The sequence below is a fragment of the Oncorhynchus kisutch genome, linkage group LG16 (assembly GCF_002021735.2).
Source record: "Oncorhynchus kisutch isolate 150728-3 linkage group LG16, Okis_V2, whole genome shotgun sequence".
In the NCBI taxonomy this organism is placed as follows: Eukaryota; Metazoa; Chordata; class Actinopteri; order Salmoniformes; family Salmonidae; genus Oncorhynchus; species Oncorhynchus kisutch.
In genome coordinates, this window is record NC_034189.2 from 10,116,804 (window position 1) to 10,137,036 (window position 20,233).

The 20,233-nt window shown below is 46.8% G+C and overlaps 1 protein-coding gene across 2 annotated transcripts in view; it reads left to right on the top strand.

Moving 5' to 3' along the window:
* The first annotated feature begins 932 nt into the window (after positions 1 to 932).
* Positions 933 to 20,233, top strand: part of si:dkey-183c6.7 (urea transporter 1) — a 21,759-nt gene continuing 2,458 nt past the window's right edge. The window contains exons 1-6 of one of the 2 annotated variants that reach the window (XM_031791764.1): positions 933 to 1,224; positions 2,532 to 2,721; positions 6,034 to 6,162; positions 8,698 to 8,887; positions 11,704 to 11,851; positions 20,056 to 20,190. In XM_031791764.1, coding sequence (XP_031647624.1) covers positions 1,101 to 1,224; positions 2,532 to 2,721; positions 6,034 to 6,162; positions 8,698 to 8,887; positions 11,704 to 11,851; positions 20,056 to 20,190 — 916 coding nt within the window. In that variant the 5' untranslated portion in view covers positions 933 to 1,100. The remainder of the gene's footprint in view (positions 1,225 to 2,531; positions 2,722 to 6,033; positions 6,163 to 8,697; positions 8,888 to 11,703; positions 11,852 to 20,055; positions 20,191 to 20,233) is intronic. The other variant, XM_031791765.1, reaches the window with a different exon arrangement.

A 20,233-nucleotide genomic window follows, 5' to 3' on the forward strand; every position in this document is an offset into this window, starting at 1 on the left:
ACTAGTAAAGACTCCTATCACAGCTAGTTGACCATAAAGCTGATAACTAGTAGAGACTCCTATCACAGCTAGTTGACCATAAAGCTGATAACTAGTAGAGACTCCTATCACAGCTAGTTGACCATAAAGCTGATAACTAGTAGTGACTCCTATCACAGCTAGTTGACCATAAAGCTGATAACTAGTAGAGACTCCTATCACAGCTAGTTGACCATAAAGCTGATAACTAGTAGAGACTCCTATCACAGCTAGTTGACCATAAAGCTGATAACTAGTAGAGACTCCTATCACAGCTAGTTGACCATAAAGCTGATAACTAGTAGAGACTCCTATCACAGCTAGTTGACCATAAAGCTGATAACTAGTAAAGACTCCTATCACAGCTAGTTGACCATAAAGCTGATAACTAGTAGAGACTCCTATCACAGCTAGTTGACCATAAAGCTGATAACTAGTAGAGACTCCTATCACAGCTAGTTGACCATAAAGCTGATAACTAGTAGTGACTCCTATCACAGCTAGTTGACCATAAAGCTGATAACTAGTAGAGACTCCTATCACAGCTAGTTGACCATAAAGCTGATAACTAGTAGAGACTCCTATCACAGCTAGTTGACCATAAAGCTGATAACTAGTGAAAACACATCATACAAAGATAACAAACACCTCTATCTCACATTCACACTGCAAACACAATACAGCAGACTGAACGAGTTACTGAACAAATAGAGGTGAAAAAGAGAGAGAAAGAAATATTGAAATAGAGAGAGATATGTTTCATATTAAAGCTCTTTGCGTAATGTTGTGGACTTTGGTGTTCGGTGTGTGTGTGTGTGTGTGTGTGTGTGTGTGTGTGTGTGTGTGTGTGTGTGTGTGTGTGTGTGTGTGTGTGTGTGTGTGTGTGTGTGTGTGTGTGTGCGCGTCCAGTCAGTAATGCTTTATCTGGCGGTCCGGTTTATAAGTCATCTCGTTAACCCTCGCCTTAGAGGAAGAGGAGAATAGAGAGAGAGAGGGAGAGCGGAAGCCTCCGGTCTCCGGAAGCGTGGACACACAGGGGGTTGCCGGCTGCTGTCACCATCTGCTGTTAACGCTGCGTCAGGATGTGGGTCGAGGAAAAGGCCAAACCGGAGTCGAACCGGAGGACAGTCGGCATGCGCCAGCATTTTGTTAACGGTCTTGTTTACTGCACTGGAGACATGATGCACTTCAGCCAGTACATGGAGGGTACAGTTATGTCTTTCTTCTTCTTCGCTTTATAGTCAAATGGTGTTACTTACCTTTTATGACATGAACATAATGGATGAAATACAATACAACTGAAATACTGAAATACTGAAATACTGAAATACTGAAATACTTGATATCGTTCAGTCAAATCAAAACTGGCAAAAGGTTGATGAAAAGGTTGTTTCTGCCAGTCCGAGACAGATCAATATCCCTATGAGAACACCTGTTGAAAGGAATCCAATTGAAATAAAGGGAGAATCTTAGTTATTGATTGTAGAAAACAATTTAAAATGTGGTTTATAGCTGACGAAAAAAAATAGTTAACCAAATTGTCACATGACTTCCAATAGAATCTATGACTTGAAGTAAAACAAATGTGTCGCAACTTCATCCACCTATCCTCTCCCTCTCCTCCCCTCCCTCATCCCCCTCTCCTCCCCTTCCTCCTATTCCTCTCCCTCTCCTCCCCTCCCTCATCCCCCTCTCCTCCCCTTCCTCCTATCCTCTCCCTCTCCTCCCCTTCCACCTATCCTCTCCCTCTCCTCCCCTCCCTCATCCCCCTCTCCTCCCCTTCCTCCTATTCTCTCCCTCTCCTCCTCTCCTCCCCTTCCTCCTATCCTCTCCCTCTCCTCCCCTCCCTCCTATTCTCTCCCTCTCCTCCTCTCCTCCCCTTCCTCCTATTCTCTCCTCTCCTCCTCTCCTCTCCTCCCCTTCCTCATCTCCCTCTCCTCCCCTCCTCCCCTTCCTCATCCCCCTCTCCTCCCCTTCCTCCTATTCTCTCCCTCTCCTCCTCTCCTCCCCTTCCTCCTCTCCTCTCCTCTCCTCTCCTCTCCCTCACCTCCACTCCTCCTCTCCCCCTCTCTACCCCACTCCTCCTCCCCTTCCTCCACTTCTCCTCCTTCCCTTCCTCATTCCTCCCCCCCCCCACTTCTCCTCCTCACCCCTCTCCCTCTCTCTCCCCCACTTCTCCTCCTCACCCCTCTCCCTCTCATCCTCCCTCTCCCCCACTTCTCCTCCTCACCCCTCTCCCTCTCCTCCTCCCTCTCCCCCACTTCTCCTCCTCACCTCTCTCCCTCTCCTCCTCCCTTTCCCCAAGTTCTCCTCCTCACCCCTCTCCCTCTCCCCCACTTCTCCTCCTCACCCCTCTCCCTCTCCTCCTCCCTCTCTCCCACTTCCCCTCCTCATTCCTCCTCCCTCTCCCCCACTTCTCCTCCTCACCCCTCTCCCTCTTCCCTACTTTTCCTCCTCACTCGTCTCCCTCTCCCCCACCTCACTCCTCTCCCTCCCCTCCACCCTCTCTCCAGACAAGGCCTTCATTTTCCAGCTGTTTGAGTGGAGCATGCGGGGTGTAGCCAGGGTCATCCTGGCCAACAACCCCCTGAGTGGTGTTCTGATCCTGGGAGCACTGGTCTGGGCCTCCCCCTGGCAGGCTCTACTGGGGACCCTGGGTCTACTGACCTCTACACTCACTGCTGTTATCATAGGACAGGACAGGTGCAAACACACCACACACACACACACACACAGAAATGCCACACACACAGAATGCTTTTTTCATGCTGCTTTTCCTACGAGCTCTCACAGTCTCACATCAGAATTACATGCTGACATGCCTCCCAGGTGGTGCAGTGGTCAAGGGCGCTGTACTGCAGCGCCAGCTGTGCCACCAGAGACTCTGGGTTTGCGCCCAGGCTCTGTCGTAACCGTACGCGACCGGGAGGTCTGTGGGGCGACGCACAATTGCCCTAGCGTCGTAGGGATATCCTTGTCTCATCGCGCACCAGCGACTCCTGTGGCGGGCTGGGCGCAGTGCGCGCTAACCAAGGTTGCCAGGTGCACAGTGTTTCCTCTGACACATTGGTGCGGCTGGCTTCCGGGTTGGATGCACGCTGTGTTAAGAAGCAGTGCGGCTTGGTTGGGTTGTGTATCTGAGGACTCCCGAGCCCGTACGGGAGTTGTAGCGATGAGACAAGATAGTAGCTACAATTGGATACCATGAAATTGGGGAGAAAAAGGGGAAGAAAATTAAAGAATTACATGCTGACCAAACCGCTCGAGCACATGTGGATTTTGTCCACCCACACCAGACTCTATCAGAACACGTAGGTTGAAATATTAAAACGAACTCTGAACTTGTCACGCCTGCTCCCGCTCCCCCTCTCTGGCGTTCGAGGGTGCCGGGCTGCCCATCATTACGCACACCTATCACCATCGTTACACGCATCAGCACTCATTGGACTCACCTGGACTGAGTCTGGGGCTTCCACGCCTTAGCTGGCTCGTGAAGTGTCCTTGCCTTGGTTGGCTCGGCAGGCTCCCACCCCACATCATGCTTCAGCCAGCTTGTCAGGCTCCCACGCCACAGCCGGCTCATCAGGCTTACCTCCCACATCATGCCTCAGCCGTTTTGTCAGGATCTTGTGCCTCAGACGGCTCGTCACTCAAACACCTCAGCGGGATCGTCAGGCTCCCATGCCACAGCCAGCTCGTCGGACTTCCACGCCTCAGCCAGCTCGTCGGACTTCCACGCCTCAGCCAGCTTGTCCGACTCCCATGTCTCGGCCAGGTTGTCCGACTCCCATTGTCTCGGCCAGCTTGTCCGACTCCCATGTCTCGGCCAGCTTGTCCGACTCCCATGTCTCGGCCTGCTTGTCCGACTCCCATGTCTCGGCCAGCTTGTCCGACTCCCATGTCTCGGCCAGCTTGTCCGACTCCCATGTCTCGGCCGGCTTGTCCGACTCCCATGTCTCGGCCGGCTTGTCCGACTCCCATGTCTCGGCCAGCTTGTCCGACTCCCATGTCTCGGCCGGCCCGTCAGGCCTATTCAATAACATGTATGTGTACATTTATTTTGCAACGCGAGTGCACACGACAGGAGCGGTGTGTTCAGAATGTTAGACGTTAATCCATGTTTCTCAAACGTAACATTTCAAAGTTGTTCCAACTGTCAAATTTCAAATTTAACATTAAGTTCAGGTATTAACTCTGAATGGTTAAGGTTAGGCATTAACTCTGAATGGTTAAGGTTAGGTATTAACTCCAAATGGTTAAGTTCAGGCGTTAACTCCAAATGGTTAAGGTTAGGCGTTAACTCTGAATGGTTAAGGTTAGGTATTAACTCTGAATGGTTAAGGTAAGGCGTTAACTCTGAATGGTTAAGGTTAGGCGTTAACTCCAAATGGTTAAGGTTAGGCGTTAACTCTGAATGCTTAAGGTTAGGCGTTAACTCTGAATGGTTAAGGTAAGGCGTTAACTCTGAATGGTTAAGGTAAGGCGTTAACTCTGAATGGTTAAGGTTAGGCGTTAACTCTGAATGATTAAGGTTAGGCGTTAACTCTGAATGGTTAAGGTTAGGCGTTAACTCTGAATGGTTAAGGTTAGGCGTTAACTCTGAATGGTTAAGGTTAGGCGTTAACTCTGAATGGTTAAGGTTAGGCATTAACTCTGAATGGTTAAGGTAAGGCATTAACTCTGAATGGTTAAGGTAAGGCGTTAACTCTGAATGGTTAAGGTTAGATGTTAACTCTGAATGGTTAAGGTTAGATGTTAACTCTGAATGGTTAAGGTTAGGCGTTAACTCTGAATGGTTAAGGTTAGATGTTAACTCTGAATGGTTAAGGTTAGATGTTAACTCTGAATGGTTAAGGTTAGATGTTAACTCTGAATGGTTAAGGTTAGATGTTAACTCTGAATGGTTAAGGTTAGGCGTTAACTCTGAATGGTTAAGGTTAGATGTTAACTCTGAATGGTTAAGGTTAGATGTTAACTCTGAATGGTTAAGGTTAGATGTTAACTCTGAATGGTTAAGGTAAGGCTTGGGATAGACTTAAAACAAAAACAACTTTCTATTGCTGGATTTGAACTTGTAACCTTTGGAATCAGAGGCAGATACTTACACCCATTCGCCACAACACCCTAGCAAAACCAGAACCTACTAGAAGGTAACAGTGCTCACTGTTGCCCCTAGTGGCCGGTTTCCAAAACCAGAACCTACTAGAAGGTAACAGCGCTCACTGTTGCCCCTAGTGGCCGGTTTCCACATCATCTCCCGACGTCCTCAGACGGACGTCGAACACTGACTTGTATCACGGCTGACCTGGCTGACTTTTCAACCATAACATCAGTGTATACATTGGTCTATTCACTCTTATCTTATACTAGGGAAGTTGTGTTTCCATGGGTTGACTGTGAGGACTTGTGAAGAGCAGAATAAGCAACCTCTGCATCATCAAAACAGTTGCTTTGTGAGAAACTGTGAAAGTTTACAGGAGCCATTGTTATGTCAATAAGTCTGAGCCTTTTAGGTAAAACACTGGGGTACATCCTGTATGGAAATAGGCCAAAAAAGTGGAATTCCACACACACACACACACACACACACAAACACACACACACACACACAGAGAGAGAGAGAGACACAAACACACACACGAGAAATAACACTTGCATATCCTTGTCAAATATCTGCCTGTATATTTATTTATTTTATTTTAATGTATCCTTAATTTAACTAGACATTTAATTGTTACTTACAACCTCATGTTAATCACATTAGCCTACGTTAGCTCAACATTCCCTCAGGGGACCCACCGATCCTGTAGAGGATTTAACTAGACAAGTCAGTTACGAACAAACTCTTGTTTACAATGCGTGTGTAAGGTGTTTTGCCTTTTCTTCTTTCTCTCTCTCTGTGTGTGTGTGTGTGTGTGTGTGTGTGTGTGTGTGTGTGTGTGTGTGTGTGTGTGTGTGTGTGTGTGTGTGTGTGTGTGTGTGTGTGTGTGTGTGTGTGTGTGTGTGTGTTCATAGTGAGGAGGTATCCGGAGGTCTCCATGGGTTCAATGGTATGCTGGTGTCTCTGTTGATGGGGGTGTGCAGCTCTGCAGGAGACTGGTACTGGTGGCTGCTACTGCCTGTCTTTCTGGGGGGAGCTACCAGGTGAGACATACACACACACATGAAACAATGTCTTTGTTTTCATTGTCATGTATAAACATATTCAAATATGTCCTTGCAGCACACTATCACAGATTATTGTGAAATAGACACTAATTACATATTCATATTTTTTTGTGTGTCCACCACACAACTATTTGCGTCTGTACTTTGTGTATATTTCACAATATTTTGTGATAGTGTGCGCCCCCCCCAGTATGTTCCCCCCAGTACATTCCTCTACAGTATGTTGATAGTACGCCCCCCCCCAGTATGTTCCTCTATAGTATGTTGATAGTACGCCCCCCCCCCCAGTATGTTCCCCCCAGTACGTTCCTCTACAGTATGTTGATAGTATGCCCCCCCAGTATGTTCCTCTACAGTATGTTGATAGTACGCCCCCCCCAGTATGTTCCCCCCAGTACGTTCCTCTACAGTATGTTGATAGTATGCCCCCCCCCAGTACGTTCCTCTACAGTATGTTGATAGTACGCCCCCCCCAGTATGTTCCCCCCCGTACGTTCCTCTACAGTATGTTGATAGTATGCCCCCCCAGTACGTTCCTCTACAGTATGTTGATAGTACGCCCCCCCCCCAGTATGTTCCCCCCAGTACGTTCCTCTACAGTATGTTGATAGTACGCCCCCCCCAGTATGTTCCCCCCAGTACGTTCCTCTACAGTATGTTGATAGTACGCCCCCCCCCCCAGTATGTTCCCCCCAGTACGTTCCCCCCCAGTACGTTCCTCTACAGTATGTTGATAGTACCCCCCCAGTATGTTTCCCCCAGTACACCCACCCCCAGTACGTTCCCCCCAGTACGTTCCTCTACAGTATGTTGATAGTACGCCCCCCCCCAGTATGTTCCCCCCAGTAAGTTCCCCCCAGTACGTTCCTCTACAGTATGTTGATAGTACCCCCCAGTTTGTTCCCCCCAGTACGTTCCTCTACAGTATGTTGATAGTACCCCCCCCAGTATGTTCCCCCCAGTACACCCACCCCCAGTACGTTCCCCCCAGTACACCCCCCCCAGTACGTTCCCCCCAGTACACCCCCCCCAGTACGTTCCCCCCAGTACGTTCCTCTACAGTATGTTGATAGTATGCCCCCCCAGTACGTTCCTCTACAGTATGTTGATAGTATGCCCCCCCCAGTACGTTCCTCTACAGTATGTTGATAGTACCCCCCCAGTACGTTCCTCTACAGTATGTTGATAGTACCCCCCCCAGTACGTTCCTCTACAGTATGTTGATAGGCCCCCCCCCAGTACGTTCCTCTACAGTATGTTGATAGTATGCCCCCCCCCAGTACGTTCCTCTACAGTATGTTGATAGTACCCCCCCAGTACGTTCCTCTACAGTATGTTGATAGTACCCCCCCAGTACGTTCCTCTACAGTATGTTGATAGGCCCCCCCCCAGTACGTTCCTCTACAGTATGTTGATAGTATGCCCCCCCCAGTACGTTCCTCTACAGTATGTTGACAGTATGCCCCCCCAGTACATTCCTCTACAGTATGTTGATAGTACCCCCCCAGTACGTTCCTCTACAGTATGTTGATAGTACCCCCCCAGTACGTTCCCCTACAGTATGTTGATAGTACCCCCCAGTACGTTCCTCTACAGTATGTTGATAGTACCCCCACCCAGTACGTTCCTCTACAGTATGTTGATAGTACGCCCCCAGTACATTCCCCTACAGTATGTTGATAGTACCCCCCCAGTACGTTCCCCTACAGTATGTTGATAGCACCCCCCCAGTACGTTCCTCTACAGTACGTTGATAGTACGCCCCATCCCAGTACATTCCTCTACAGTATGTTGATAGTACCCCCCCCCAGTACCTTCCTCTACAGTATGTTGATAGTATGCCCCCCCAGTACGTTCCTCTACAGTATGTTGATAGTACACCCCCCAGTACGTTCCTCTACAGTATGTTGATAGTACGCCCCCCCAGTACGTTCCTCTACAGTATGTTTATAGTACACCCCCCAGTACATTCCTCTACAGTATGTTGATAGTACACCCCCCAGTACATTCCTCTACAGTATGTTGATAGTACACCCCCCAGTACATTCCTCTACAGTATGTTGATAGTACCCCCCCCCAGTACGTTCCTCTACAGTATGTTGACAGTACCCCCCCCCCCCCCAGTACGTTCCTCTACAGTGGCCTGATAGTATGTTTCTCCCCCCAGTACGTTCCTCTACAGTGGCCTAATAGTATGTTTCTCCCCCCAGTACGTTCCTCTACAGTGGCCTGATAGTATGTTTCTCCCCCCAGTACGTTCCTCTACAGTGGCCTGATAGTATGTTTCTCCCCCCAGTACGTTCCTCTACAGTGGCCTGATAGTATGTTTCTCCCTGCAGTACGCTCCTCTACAGTGGCCTGATAGTATGTTTCTCCCCCCAGTACGTTCCTCTACAGTGGCCTGATAGTATGTTTCTCCCCCCAGTACGTTCCTCTACAGTGGCCTAATAGTATGTTTCTCCCTGCAGTACGCTCCTCTACAGTGGCCTGATAGTATGTTTCTCCCCCCAGTACGTTCCTCTACAGTGGCCTGGCTCCCCTGCTAGATAAGTGGGACCTACCTGTGGCTGTGTTCCCCTTCAACATGGTGATCCTGCTCTACTTGGCCTGTACTGGCTCCTCTAACCCCTACTACCCTCACCACCCTGCCACACCACTAGGGGAGCTAGAGAGCAATGCTACCCAGCTCAGCCTCACTCAGGTAGGAGAGAGAGGAAGAGGGGAAGGAAGAGGGGTGGGCAACACGTGGTGCTGAGAGATTAACCAACATGGGCAATATATCACGGCTAAGGGCTGTTCTTAGGCACGATGCAACTCGGAGTGCCTGGATACAGCCCTTAGCCGTAGTATATTGGCCAAATATCACAAACCCCCGAGGTGCCTTATTGCTATTATAGACTGGTTACCAACGTAATTAGAGCAGTAAAAATAAATGATTTGTCATACCCATGGTGTGCGGTCTGATATACCACAACTGTCAGCCAATCAGCATTCAGGCTCGAAATGCCCAGTTTATGATAAACAACTAATTGACCGATGCCGGTTCAATTACTTGAATTTCATTTAGTTCTGTTTTTTTTGTGAGCCCTACGCACCGTTTCTCTAGAGGGAAATCAAGTCAAGAACTATGTGGGACGCTGGGCTGAAGGGAGTTGTAGTTTTAATGAAGAAAATATTAAATCTAGTTCAGCGCAGAAACGTGGTAATTCGCTACACTGACCATAATCCATTGTGCCACTTACGCCTGCTTCATTAAATTAGATATACACAGATCGCATGAGAGAGGAATGCAAACAACACAAGATGAGAGGGACAGAGATAGTTTGTGAAAGTATGCCAATAGTCTAAAGTGTTTTACTTTCCTCGTCTCCTCTCCTTCTTTCTTTCCTTGTCTCCTCTCCTTCTTTCTTTCCTCATCTCCTCTCCTTCTTTATTTCCGTTGTCTCCTCTCCTTATTTATTTCCTCGTCTCCTCTCCTTCTTTCTTTCTTTCTTTCTTTCTTTCTTTCTTTCCTCGTCTCCTTCTTTCTTTCTTTCTTTCTTTCTTTCTTTCCTCGTCTCCTCTCCTTCTTTCTTTCTTTCCTCGTCTCCTCTCCTTCTTTCTTTCCGTTGTCTACTCTCCTTTCTGTCCTCGTCTCCTCTCCTTCTTTATTTCCTCATCTCATCTCCTTCATCTGCGTTGATCTGTGAAGACAGGCTAGGTGAAAGCATTATGGAAGAAGGACTTTCAGACAGCGAGGTCTTTCAAATCCGTTTAGAAAAGGTTATAGAGATGAACTAGACAGCTAATTCCATAATTTAGAATGTGACAGCATTGGCAGCACCAATGAGGGTTAACATGTGCTTAAACAGGCTTTGGGTCCTCTATCCAACTCTATGAGACGAGCCACAACATAGCAAGCTTGTTGGAGAGTTCCTATGTTGCCAGTGCATTAGATCACATATAAACTGGCCTAAGGATATGTCCTTTCCGTATAAGAGTACTCTGAACAAATCCAAAACGTAGGCTTAAATAGAGATGATTTATTTACATCATGATGTTCATCCATGTAAGAGTAGTTTCACTACATCTCAAATGCCCCTCGTCTTTTTCTGTTCTCTCTCTCTGTCTCTCGCTGTCTCTCGCTGTCTCTCGCTGTCTCTCGCTGTCTCTCGCTGTCTCTCGCTGTCTCTCTCTCTCTCTCTCTCTCTCTCTCTCTGTCTCTCGCTGTCTCTCGCTGTCTCTCGCTGTCTCTCGCTGTCGCTGTCTCTCTCTCTCTCCTCTCCTCTCTCTCTCTCTCTCTCTCTGTCTCTCGCTGTCTCTCGCTGTCTCTCGCTGTCGCTGTCTCTCTCTCTCTCTCTCTCTCTCTCTCTCTGTCTCTCGCTGTCTCTCGCTGTCTCTCGCTGTCTCTCTCTCTCTCTCTCTCTCTCCCCCGCTCTCAATTCAATTCAATTTCAATTCAAGGGGCTTTATTGGCATGGGAAACATATGTTTACATTGCCAAAGCAAGTGAAGTAGATAATATATAAAGTGAAATAAAACAATAAACAACAAAACAAATAACAATAAACATTACACTCACTGAAGTTCCACAAGAATATAGACATTTCATATTCTTGTCATATGTCTATATACAGTGTTGTAAAGATGTGCAAATAGTGAAAATGATTCAAATAAATAAGCATAAATATGGGTTACACAGCCTGCCTGGCTGCCTCTCTCTCGCCCCCTCTTTTCATCTCTTGCCCCCTCTGTCTTTCTCTTGCCCCCTCTTTCTTTCTCTCGCCCCCTCTTTTCTTCTCTTGCCCCCTCTGTCTTTCTCTTGCCCCCTCTTTCTTTCTCTCGCCCCCTCTTTTCTTCTCTTGCCAACTTCCCCTCCTTTGATCTCATCTCTCTTTTATTCAAATTCCAGTCCTCTCTCTTCCTCTCCGTCACCGACTAGGCTACATCTCCTCAGCTCTCTCTCTCTCTCTCTCCCTGTGCTTATTCTTATTATAGACACACACACACTCTCACACATGAAGAGAGAGAGAGAGAGAGAGAGAGAGAGAGAGAGAGAGAGAGAGAGAGAGAGAGAGAAAGGGGTGAGAGATGAGAGATGAGAGAGAGGTAGAGAGAGACAGAGAGAGAACTGTGCCAGCCTGCAGCAGTGATATCATTATGATCTTGTAAGTAAAGATACATCCCAGCAACAGGCAGGTGCATTTATCCTGTCGCCATGGAAACCACTCCCATCTCACTATTAGGGTGTTTGTATGGGTGGTGGTGATGGGTGTGGAAATTCACTGGCATGTCCTTGGCACCAGCACTAGAACACAGAGACTGCATTCCAAGTGGAACCGTATTCCCTATATAGTGCACTACTTACAGTATGGACCCTGGTCAAAAGCAGTGCACTTCATAGGGAATAGGGTGCCCTTTTGGGATACGGACACATTATATGTGTGTGCATCTGTTTTTAAGAGTGTGTGTGTGTGTTTGTGTGTGTTTGTGCGTGCGTGTGCGCGTGTGTGCGTTTGTGTGTGTAATTCCCTGTAGCTCCTGCAGGGGGTGCCGTTGGGTGTGGGTCAAATCTATGCCTGTGAGGACCTGGGCCCGTCTGTGTTGATCCTGGGAGCGACGCTGCTCTACTCACCTCTACTGGGCTCACACGCCCTACTGGGCTCTGGGGCCGGCACACTCGCAGGTGAGTAGGATAACGTAGCTGTTCTGTCTGTCTCGATGCTGTTCATTCAGAGACAGGAGGTTTGATAAAGATAAAAGAAACAGTTCAAACCAACTGTCATGCTGGCACACTGTGGAGTAGACTATCTCTATCTCTCTTATGATTAATAAGCTCCTCAGAAGGAGGGTGAGGTAGAGAGAAAGAGAGAGAGGCAACTGGACCTTTTTTGGAACACCATTATTTTTGTCTTACTGAGATTTACTGTCAAGGCCCAGGGCCCAGGTCTGTGCAGAAGATCTAGGTGCTGCTGTAGGCCCTCCTTGGTTGGGGACGGAAGCACCAGATCATCAAAAAACAGTAGAAATTTGATTTAAGATTCTAGTAGGGTGAGGCCGGGTGCTGCAGACTGTTCTAGTGCCCTCGCCAATTTGTTGATATGTATGTTGAAGAGGGTGGGCTGCATCCCTGTCTCACCCCATGGCCCCGTGGAAAAAAAATTGTGTGTATTTTGCCAATTTTAACCCCACACTTGTTGTTTGTGCACATGGATTTTATAATGTTGTATGTTCAGCTGGGGGGAGGGGGGTAGTTCAGCTGGGGGGAGGGGGGGTAGTTCAGCAGAGGGGAGGGGGGGTAGTTCAGCTGGGGGGATAGGGAGTAGTTCAGCTGGGGGGTAGTTCAGCTGGGGGGAGGGGGGGTAGTTCAGCTGGGGGGAGGGGGGGTAGTTCAGCTGGGGGGAGGGGGTAGTTCAGCTGGGGGGAGGGGGGTAGTTCAGCTGGGGGGAGGGGGTAGTTCAGCTGGGGGGAGGGGAATGTCATAGAAAAGGGGAGAAGGAGGGGAGGAAATAGGAATGTCATAGCAAAGGGGAGAAGGAGGGGAGGAAATAGGAATGTCATAGCAAAGGGGAGAAGGAGGGGAGGAAATAGGAATGTCATAGCAAAGGGGAGAAGGAGGGGAGGAAATAGGAATGTCATAGCAAAGTGGAGAAGGAGGGAGGAAACAGGAATGTCATAGCAAAGGGGAGAAGGAGGGGAGGAAATAGGAATGTCATAGCAAAGTGGAGAAGGAGGGGAGGAAATAGGAATGTCATAGCAAAGGGGAAAAGGAGGGGAGGAAATAGGAATGTCATAGCAAAGGGAGAAGGAGGGAGGAAATAGGAATGTCATAGCAAAGGGGAGAAGGAGGGGAGGAAATAGGAATGTCATAGCAAAGGGGAGAAGGAGGGGAGGAAATAGGAATGTCATAGCAAAGGGGAGAAGGAGGGGAGGAAATAGGAATGTCATAGCAAAGGGGAGAAGGAGGGGAGGAAATAGGAATGTCATAGCAAAGGGGAGAAGGAGGGGAGGAAATAGGAATGTCATAGCAAAGGGGAGAAGGAGGGGAGGAAATAGGAATGTCATAGCAAAGTGGAGAAGGAGGGGAGGAAATAGGAATGTCATAGCAAAGTGGAGAAGGAGGGGAGGAAATAGGAATGTCATAGCAAAGGGGAGAAGGAGGGGAGGAAATAGGAATGTCATAGCAAAGTGGAGAAGGAGGGGAGGAAATAGGAATGTCATAGCAAAGGGGAGAAGGAGGGGAGGAAATAGGAATGTCATAGCAAAGGGGAGAAGGAGGGGAGGAAATAGGAATGTCATAGCAAAGGGGAGAAGGAGGGGAGGAAATAGGAATGTCATAGCAAAGGGGAGAAGGAGGGGAGGAAATAGGAATGTCATAGCAAAGGGGAGAAGGAGGGGAGGAAATAGGAATGTCATAGCAAAGGGGAGAAGGAGGGGAGGAAATAGGAATGTCATAGCAAAGGGGAGAAGGAGGGGAGGAAATAGGAATGTCATAGCAAAGGGGAGAAGGAGGGGAGGAAATAGGAATGTCATAGCAAAGGGGATAAGGAGGGGAGGAAATATGAATGTCATAGCAAAGGGGAGAAGGAGGGGAGGAAATAGGAATGTCATAGCAAAGGGGAGAAGGAGGGGAGGAAATAGGAATGTCATAGCAAAGGGGAGAAGGAGGGGAGGAAATAGGATATATTTAATCCATTCTTAATGCAACAAAATGTGATATAAGTCAAGGGATGGGAATAGCTTCTGAAGGCACTGTAGCCCCCAAAACATTGATCCGGCGCATCTAGCAGAAACTGCACAGTTCTGCCTCCAGACTTATGACAATTAACATCAACCTGCGTCTGGTCACTGAATCAAGTCTCTTCATCTGCCACCTACAGTGGCTTGCGAAAGTATTCACCCCCTTGGCATTTTTCCTATTTTGTTGCCTTACAGCATGAAATTAAAAATACATTTTTGGGGGGTATCATTTGATCTTTTATTTATTTTTTATTTCACCTTTATTTAACCAGGTAGGCAAGTTGAGAACAAGTTCTCATTTACAATTGCGACCTGGCCAAGATAAAGCAAAGCAGTTCGACACATACAACGACACAACATGCATACCTCTTTGAAGATGCAAAATATTTTTTATTGTGAAACAAACAAGAAATAAGACAAAAAAGCAGAAACCTTGAGAGTGCATAACTATTCACCCCCCAAAGTCAATACTTTGTAGAACCACCTTTTGCAGCAATTACAGCTGCAAGTCTCTTGGGGCATGTCCCTGTAAGCTTGGCACATCTAGCCACTGGGATTGTTGCCCATTATTCAAGGCAAAACTGCTCCAGCTCCTTCAAGTTGGATGGGTTCCGCTGGTGTAAAGCAATCTTTAAGTCATACTACAGATTCCCAATTGGATTGAGGTCTGGGCTTTGACTAGGCCATTCCAAGACATGTAGATGTTTCTCCTTAAACCACTCAAGTGTTTCTTTAGCAGTATGCTTAGGGTCATTGTCCTGCTGGATGGTAAACCTCCGTCCCAGTCTCAAATCTCTGGAAGACTGAAACAGGTTTCCCTCCAGAATTTCCTGTATTAAGCTCCATCCATGATTCCTTCTATTCTGACCAGTCTCCCAGTCCCTGCAGATGAAAAACCTCCCCACTGCATAATGCTGCCACCACCATGATTTACTGTGGGGATGGTAATCTCTGGGTGATGAGAGGTGTTGGGTTTGCGCCAGACATAGCGTTCTCCTTTTGAGCCAAAAATCTTAATTTTAGTCTTGTCTGACCAGAGTACCTTCTTCCATATGTTTGGGGAGTCTCCCACATGTCTTCTGGCGAACACCAAACATGTTTGCACATTTTTCTCTGTAGGCAATGGCTTCTTTTTCTGGCCACTTCTCTGTAAAGCCCAGATCTGTGGAGTGTACGTCTTAAAGTGGTCCTATGGACAGATACTCCAATCACCGCTGTGGAGCTTTGCAGCTCATTCAGGGTTATATTTTTGTTCTCTTTGTTGCCTCTCTGATTAATGCCCTCCTTGCCTGGTCCCTGAGTTTTGGTGGGCGGCCCTCTCTTGGCACACAGCTACAATACATAGACTCCAATGCATAGATAACCAATAGGATAGTGACTAGATAACCAATAGAATAGCGACTAGATAACCAATAGGATAGTGAATAGATAACCAATAGGATAGTGAATAGATAACCAATAGAATAGTGCCTAGATAACCAATAGGATAGTGACTAGATAACCAATAGGATAGTGAATAGATAACCAATAGAATAGTGACTAGATAACCAATAGGATAGTGGATAGATAACCAATAGGATAGTGAATAGATAACCAATATGATAGTGAATAGATAACCAATAGGATAGTGACTAGATAACCAATAGGATAGTGAATAGATAACCAATAGAATAGTGACTAGATAACCAATAGGATAGTGGATAGATAACCAATAGGATAGTGAATAGATAACCAATATGATAGTGAATAGATAACCAATAGGATAGTGACTAGATAACCAATAGAATAGCGACTAGATAACCAATAGGATAGTGAATAGATAACCAATAGGATAGTGAATAGATAACCAATAGGATAGTGCATGGATAACCGATGGGATAGTGCATAGATAACCAATGGGATAGTGAATAGATGACCAATAGGATAGTGAATATATAACCAATAGGATAGTGAATAGATAACCAATAGGATAGTGAATAGATAGCCAATAGGATAGTGAATAGATAACCAATAGGATAGTGAATAGATAACCAATAGGATAGTGACTAGATAACCAATATGATAGTGAATAGATAACCAATAGAATAGTCCATCCGTCCGTCCGTCCGTATGTATGTCTGGTTACTTTGTTAGATATAAATAAGTCTGGATGATAGTATTGATTTGTCTGGGAGCTCGGTTGGTCTGTGTGTGTGTGTGTGTGTATGTGTGTGTGTCGGGAAACGCCATTGCGTCATTGGATATCCGTAACCTACATCGATTCTTTTTCCTACACTCAATCTCTGAGGTTTCCATGGTTCCGACCCTGAATATACGTGTGTGCGTCTGTCTGCGTATCTGTGTGTGTGCTCATACTTATACATTTGTGTGTGCGTGTGTAGTTTATTGTATCTTTCAGTGATAAGTTCTCTCTCTGTCTCTCTACAACGCATTTTTAAAGTATTCAGACCCCTTCTCTTTTTCCACATTTTGTTACGTTACAGCCTTGTTCTAAAATGGATTCAATAATTTTTTTCCTCATCAATCTACACACAATATCCCATAATGACATCACAATACCCCATAACGACATCACAATACCCCATAACGACATCACAATACCCCATAATGACATCACAATACCCCATAACGACATCACAATACCCCATAACGACATCACAATACCCCATAACGACATCACAATACCCCATAACGACATCACAATACCCCATAATGACATCACAATACCCCATAACGACATCACAATACCCCATAACGACATCACAATACCCCATAATGACAAGAGGTTTTAAGATTTTCTTAAAGATTATTATAAAGAAATAACAAAAATACCTTATTTACATAAGTATTCACCCCCTTTGCTCTGAGACTCTAAATTGATCTCAGGTGAATCGTGTTTCTATTGATCATCCTTGAGATGTTTCTACAACTTGATTGGAGTCCACCTGTGGTAAATTAAATTGATTGGACATGATTTGGAATGATTTCTATATGAGGTCCCAAAGTTGACAGTGCATGTCAGAGCAAAAACCAAGCCATGAGTTCAAATGAATTGTCTGTAAAGCTCAGAGACAGGATTGTGTCGAGGCACAGATCTGGGGAAGGGTACCAAAACATGTCTGCAGCATTGAAGGTCCACAAGAACACAGTGGCCTCCATCATTCTTAAATGGAAGAAGTTTGGAACCACTAAGACTCTTCCTAGAGCTGGCCACCTGGCCACACTGAGCAATCGGGGGAGAAGGGCCTTGGTCAAGGAGGTGACCAACAACCCAATGGTCACTCTGACAGAACTCTAGAGTTCCTCTGTGGAGATAAGAGAACCTTCCAGAAGGACAACCATCTCTGCAGCACTCCACCAATCAGGCCTTTATGGTAGAGTGGCCAGACAGAAGCCACTCCTCAGTAACAGGCACATGACAGCCCGCTTAGAGTTTGCCAAAAGGCACGTAAAGACACTCAGACCATGAGAAACAAGATTCTCTGGTCTGATGAAACCAAGATTGAACTCTTTGGCCTGAATGCCAGGCGTCACGTCTCGAAGAAACCTGGCACTATCTCTACCGTGAAGCATGGTGGTGGAAGCATCATGCTGTGGAGATGTTTTTCAGCGGCAGGGACTGGGAGACCCGTCAGGATCAAGGCAATGATGAATGGAGCAAATTACAAAGAGATCCTTGATGAAAACCTGCATCAGAGTCCTCAGGATCTCAGACTGGGCGAAGGTTCACCTTCCAACAGGACAATGACCCCAAGCACACAGCTAAGACAACACAGGAGTGGGTTCAAGACAAGAGTCTGTAATACCTACATGTTTCAAGCAGATCACCATAGTCTATGTGCCCAAGAAAGTGAAGGTTACCTGCCTAAAAGGTAGCTATGAAGGGCTTTGAAAGGCTGGTCATGGCTCACATCAACACCATCATCCCAGAAACCTTAGACCCACTCCAATTCACATACCGCCCCAACAGATCCACAGATGACGCAATCTCAATCGCACTCCACACTGCCCTTTTCCACCTAGACAAAAGGAACAGCTATGCGAGAATACGGTTTATTGACTATAGCTCAGCGTTCAACACCATACTGCCCACAAAGCTCATCACTAAGCTAAGGACTCTGGGACTGAACACCTCCCTCTGTAACTGGATCCTGGACTTCCTGATGGGCCGCCCCCAGGTGGTAAGAGTAGGTAACAACACATCTGCCACGCTGATCCTCAACACAGGGGCCCCTCAGGGGTACGTGCTCAGTCCCCTCCTCACCCACTCCAACACCATCATTAAGTTTGATGACGACACAACTGTGGTAGGCCTGATCACTGACAACAATGAGACAACCTATCAGGAGGAGGTCAGAGACCTGGCAATGTAGCACCAGGACAACAACCTCTCCCTCAACGTGAGCAAGACAAAGGAGATGATCGTGGACTATAGGAAAATGAGGGCCGAACAGGCCCCCATTCTCATCGACGGGGCTGCAGTGGAGAGGGTAGAAAGTTTCAAGTTCCTTGGTGTCCACATCACCAACAATCTATCATGGTCCAAACACACCAAGACAGTCGTGAAGAGGAGCACGACAACGCCTTTTCCCTCAGGAGGCTGAAAAGATTTGGCATGGGTCCCCAGATCCTCAAAAAGTTAAGTTCTACAGCTGCACCATCGAGAGCATCCTGACCGGTTGCAGCCTGGTATGGCAATTGCTCAGCATTCGTCTGTAAGGCGCTACAGAATGTAGTGCGTACAACCCAGTACATCACTAGGGCCAAGCTTCCTGCCATCCAGGACCTATATAATAGGCAGTCAGAGGAAGGCCCCAAAAAGTGTCAAAGACTCTAGTCACCCAAGTCAAATACTGTTCCAGTTTCAACTGTTCTGCCTTATTATTATTCGACCATGCTGGTCATTTATGAACATTTGAACATCTTGGCCATGTTCTGTTATAATCTCCACCCGGCACAGCCAGAAGAGGACTGGCCACCCCACATAGCCTGGTTCCTCTCTAGGTTTCTTCCTAGGTATTGGCCTTTCTAGGGAGTTTTTCCTAGCCACCGTGCTTCTACACCTGCATTGCTTGCTGTTTGGGGTTTTAGGCTGGGTTTCTGTACAGCACTTTGAGATATCAGCTGATGTACGAAGGGCTATATAAATAAATTTGATTTGATTTGATTTGTTCTCTCTGCTACATCAAGGCAAGCGGTACCGGAGAGCCAAGTCTAGGTCCAAGAGGCTCCTCAACAGGTTCTACCCCCTGTCATAAGACTGCTGAACAGTTCATCAAATGGCCACCCAGGCCAGGCTCTGTTTATTATCTGTGCATAGTCACTTCATCCCTACCTACATTTATAAATGACCTCGACTACTAACCTGTACCTCCGCACATCACTGTTATTTTATTGTGTTCATTTTTGTTGTATTTTTTACTTTAGTTTATTTAGTCAATATTTTCTTAAATCTAATTCTTCAACTGCATTGTTGGTTAAGGGCTTGTAAAGTAAGCATTTCACTATAAGGTGTACCCCCTATTCGGCGCATGTGACAAATACCATTCGATATGATTTAATTTGATTTACTGAGATGGGAGAACCTGCCAGAAGGACAACAGTCTCTACAGGACTTCATGGGAGAGTGGCCAGATGGAAGCCACTCCTGAGAAAAGACATGACTGTATGCCTGGACTTGACAAAAAGGCACCTGAGTTACAAACATGTAACTCTTTGACCAATTACAGTGTGGTGGGTTAGTTATTGACATCCATTCAAATATACTGTTACTAAGGAAATAGCTAACATGGAGAAAGAAAGATGGAGGGAGGGGGAATGAAAGAGAGAGGGAGAGACAGATAGATATGAAACCAGGGAGGGGGATAGGGAGTGAGAGGGAGAGACAGTACAAAGGGAAGACAATAAAATGGAGAGGAAGAAAGAGAGTGAGGGAGGGGGAACAAAGGAGAGAGGGAGAGTTAGCTGGGAAAGGGGGGAGGGGGAAAGGGAGTGAGAGGTAGAAAGAGAGGGAGGGATAATCTTCCAGCAAACATGAGTATCTATCTCCCCCTCCTGGATACGTCTGGTACTGCACATTCACACATTTGAACTATCTCTCAGTGCCTGTGTGACTCATATCTGACAGAATAACACTGTGTGTGTCTACAGGTCTGTCGGTGTCAGTGCGTCACGGGGCCCTGTACTCCGGGCTGTCAGGGTTTAATGGAGCTCTGGGTTGTATGGCCGTGGGAGGACTGTTCTTTACCTTCAACTGGAGGACACACCTCTTCTCTATTGCCAGCGGTGAGACATTCTTCTCCTCTTCTTTCCCCCACACCATCCCTCT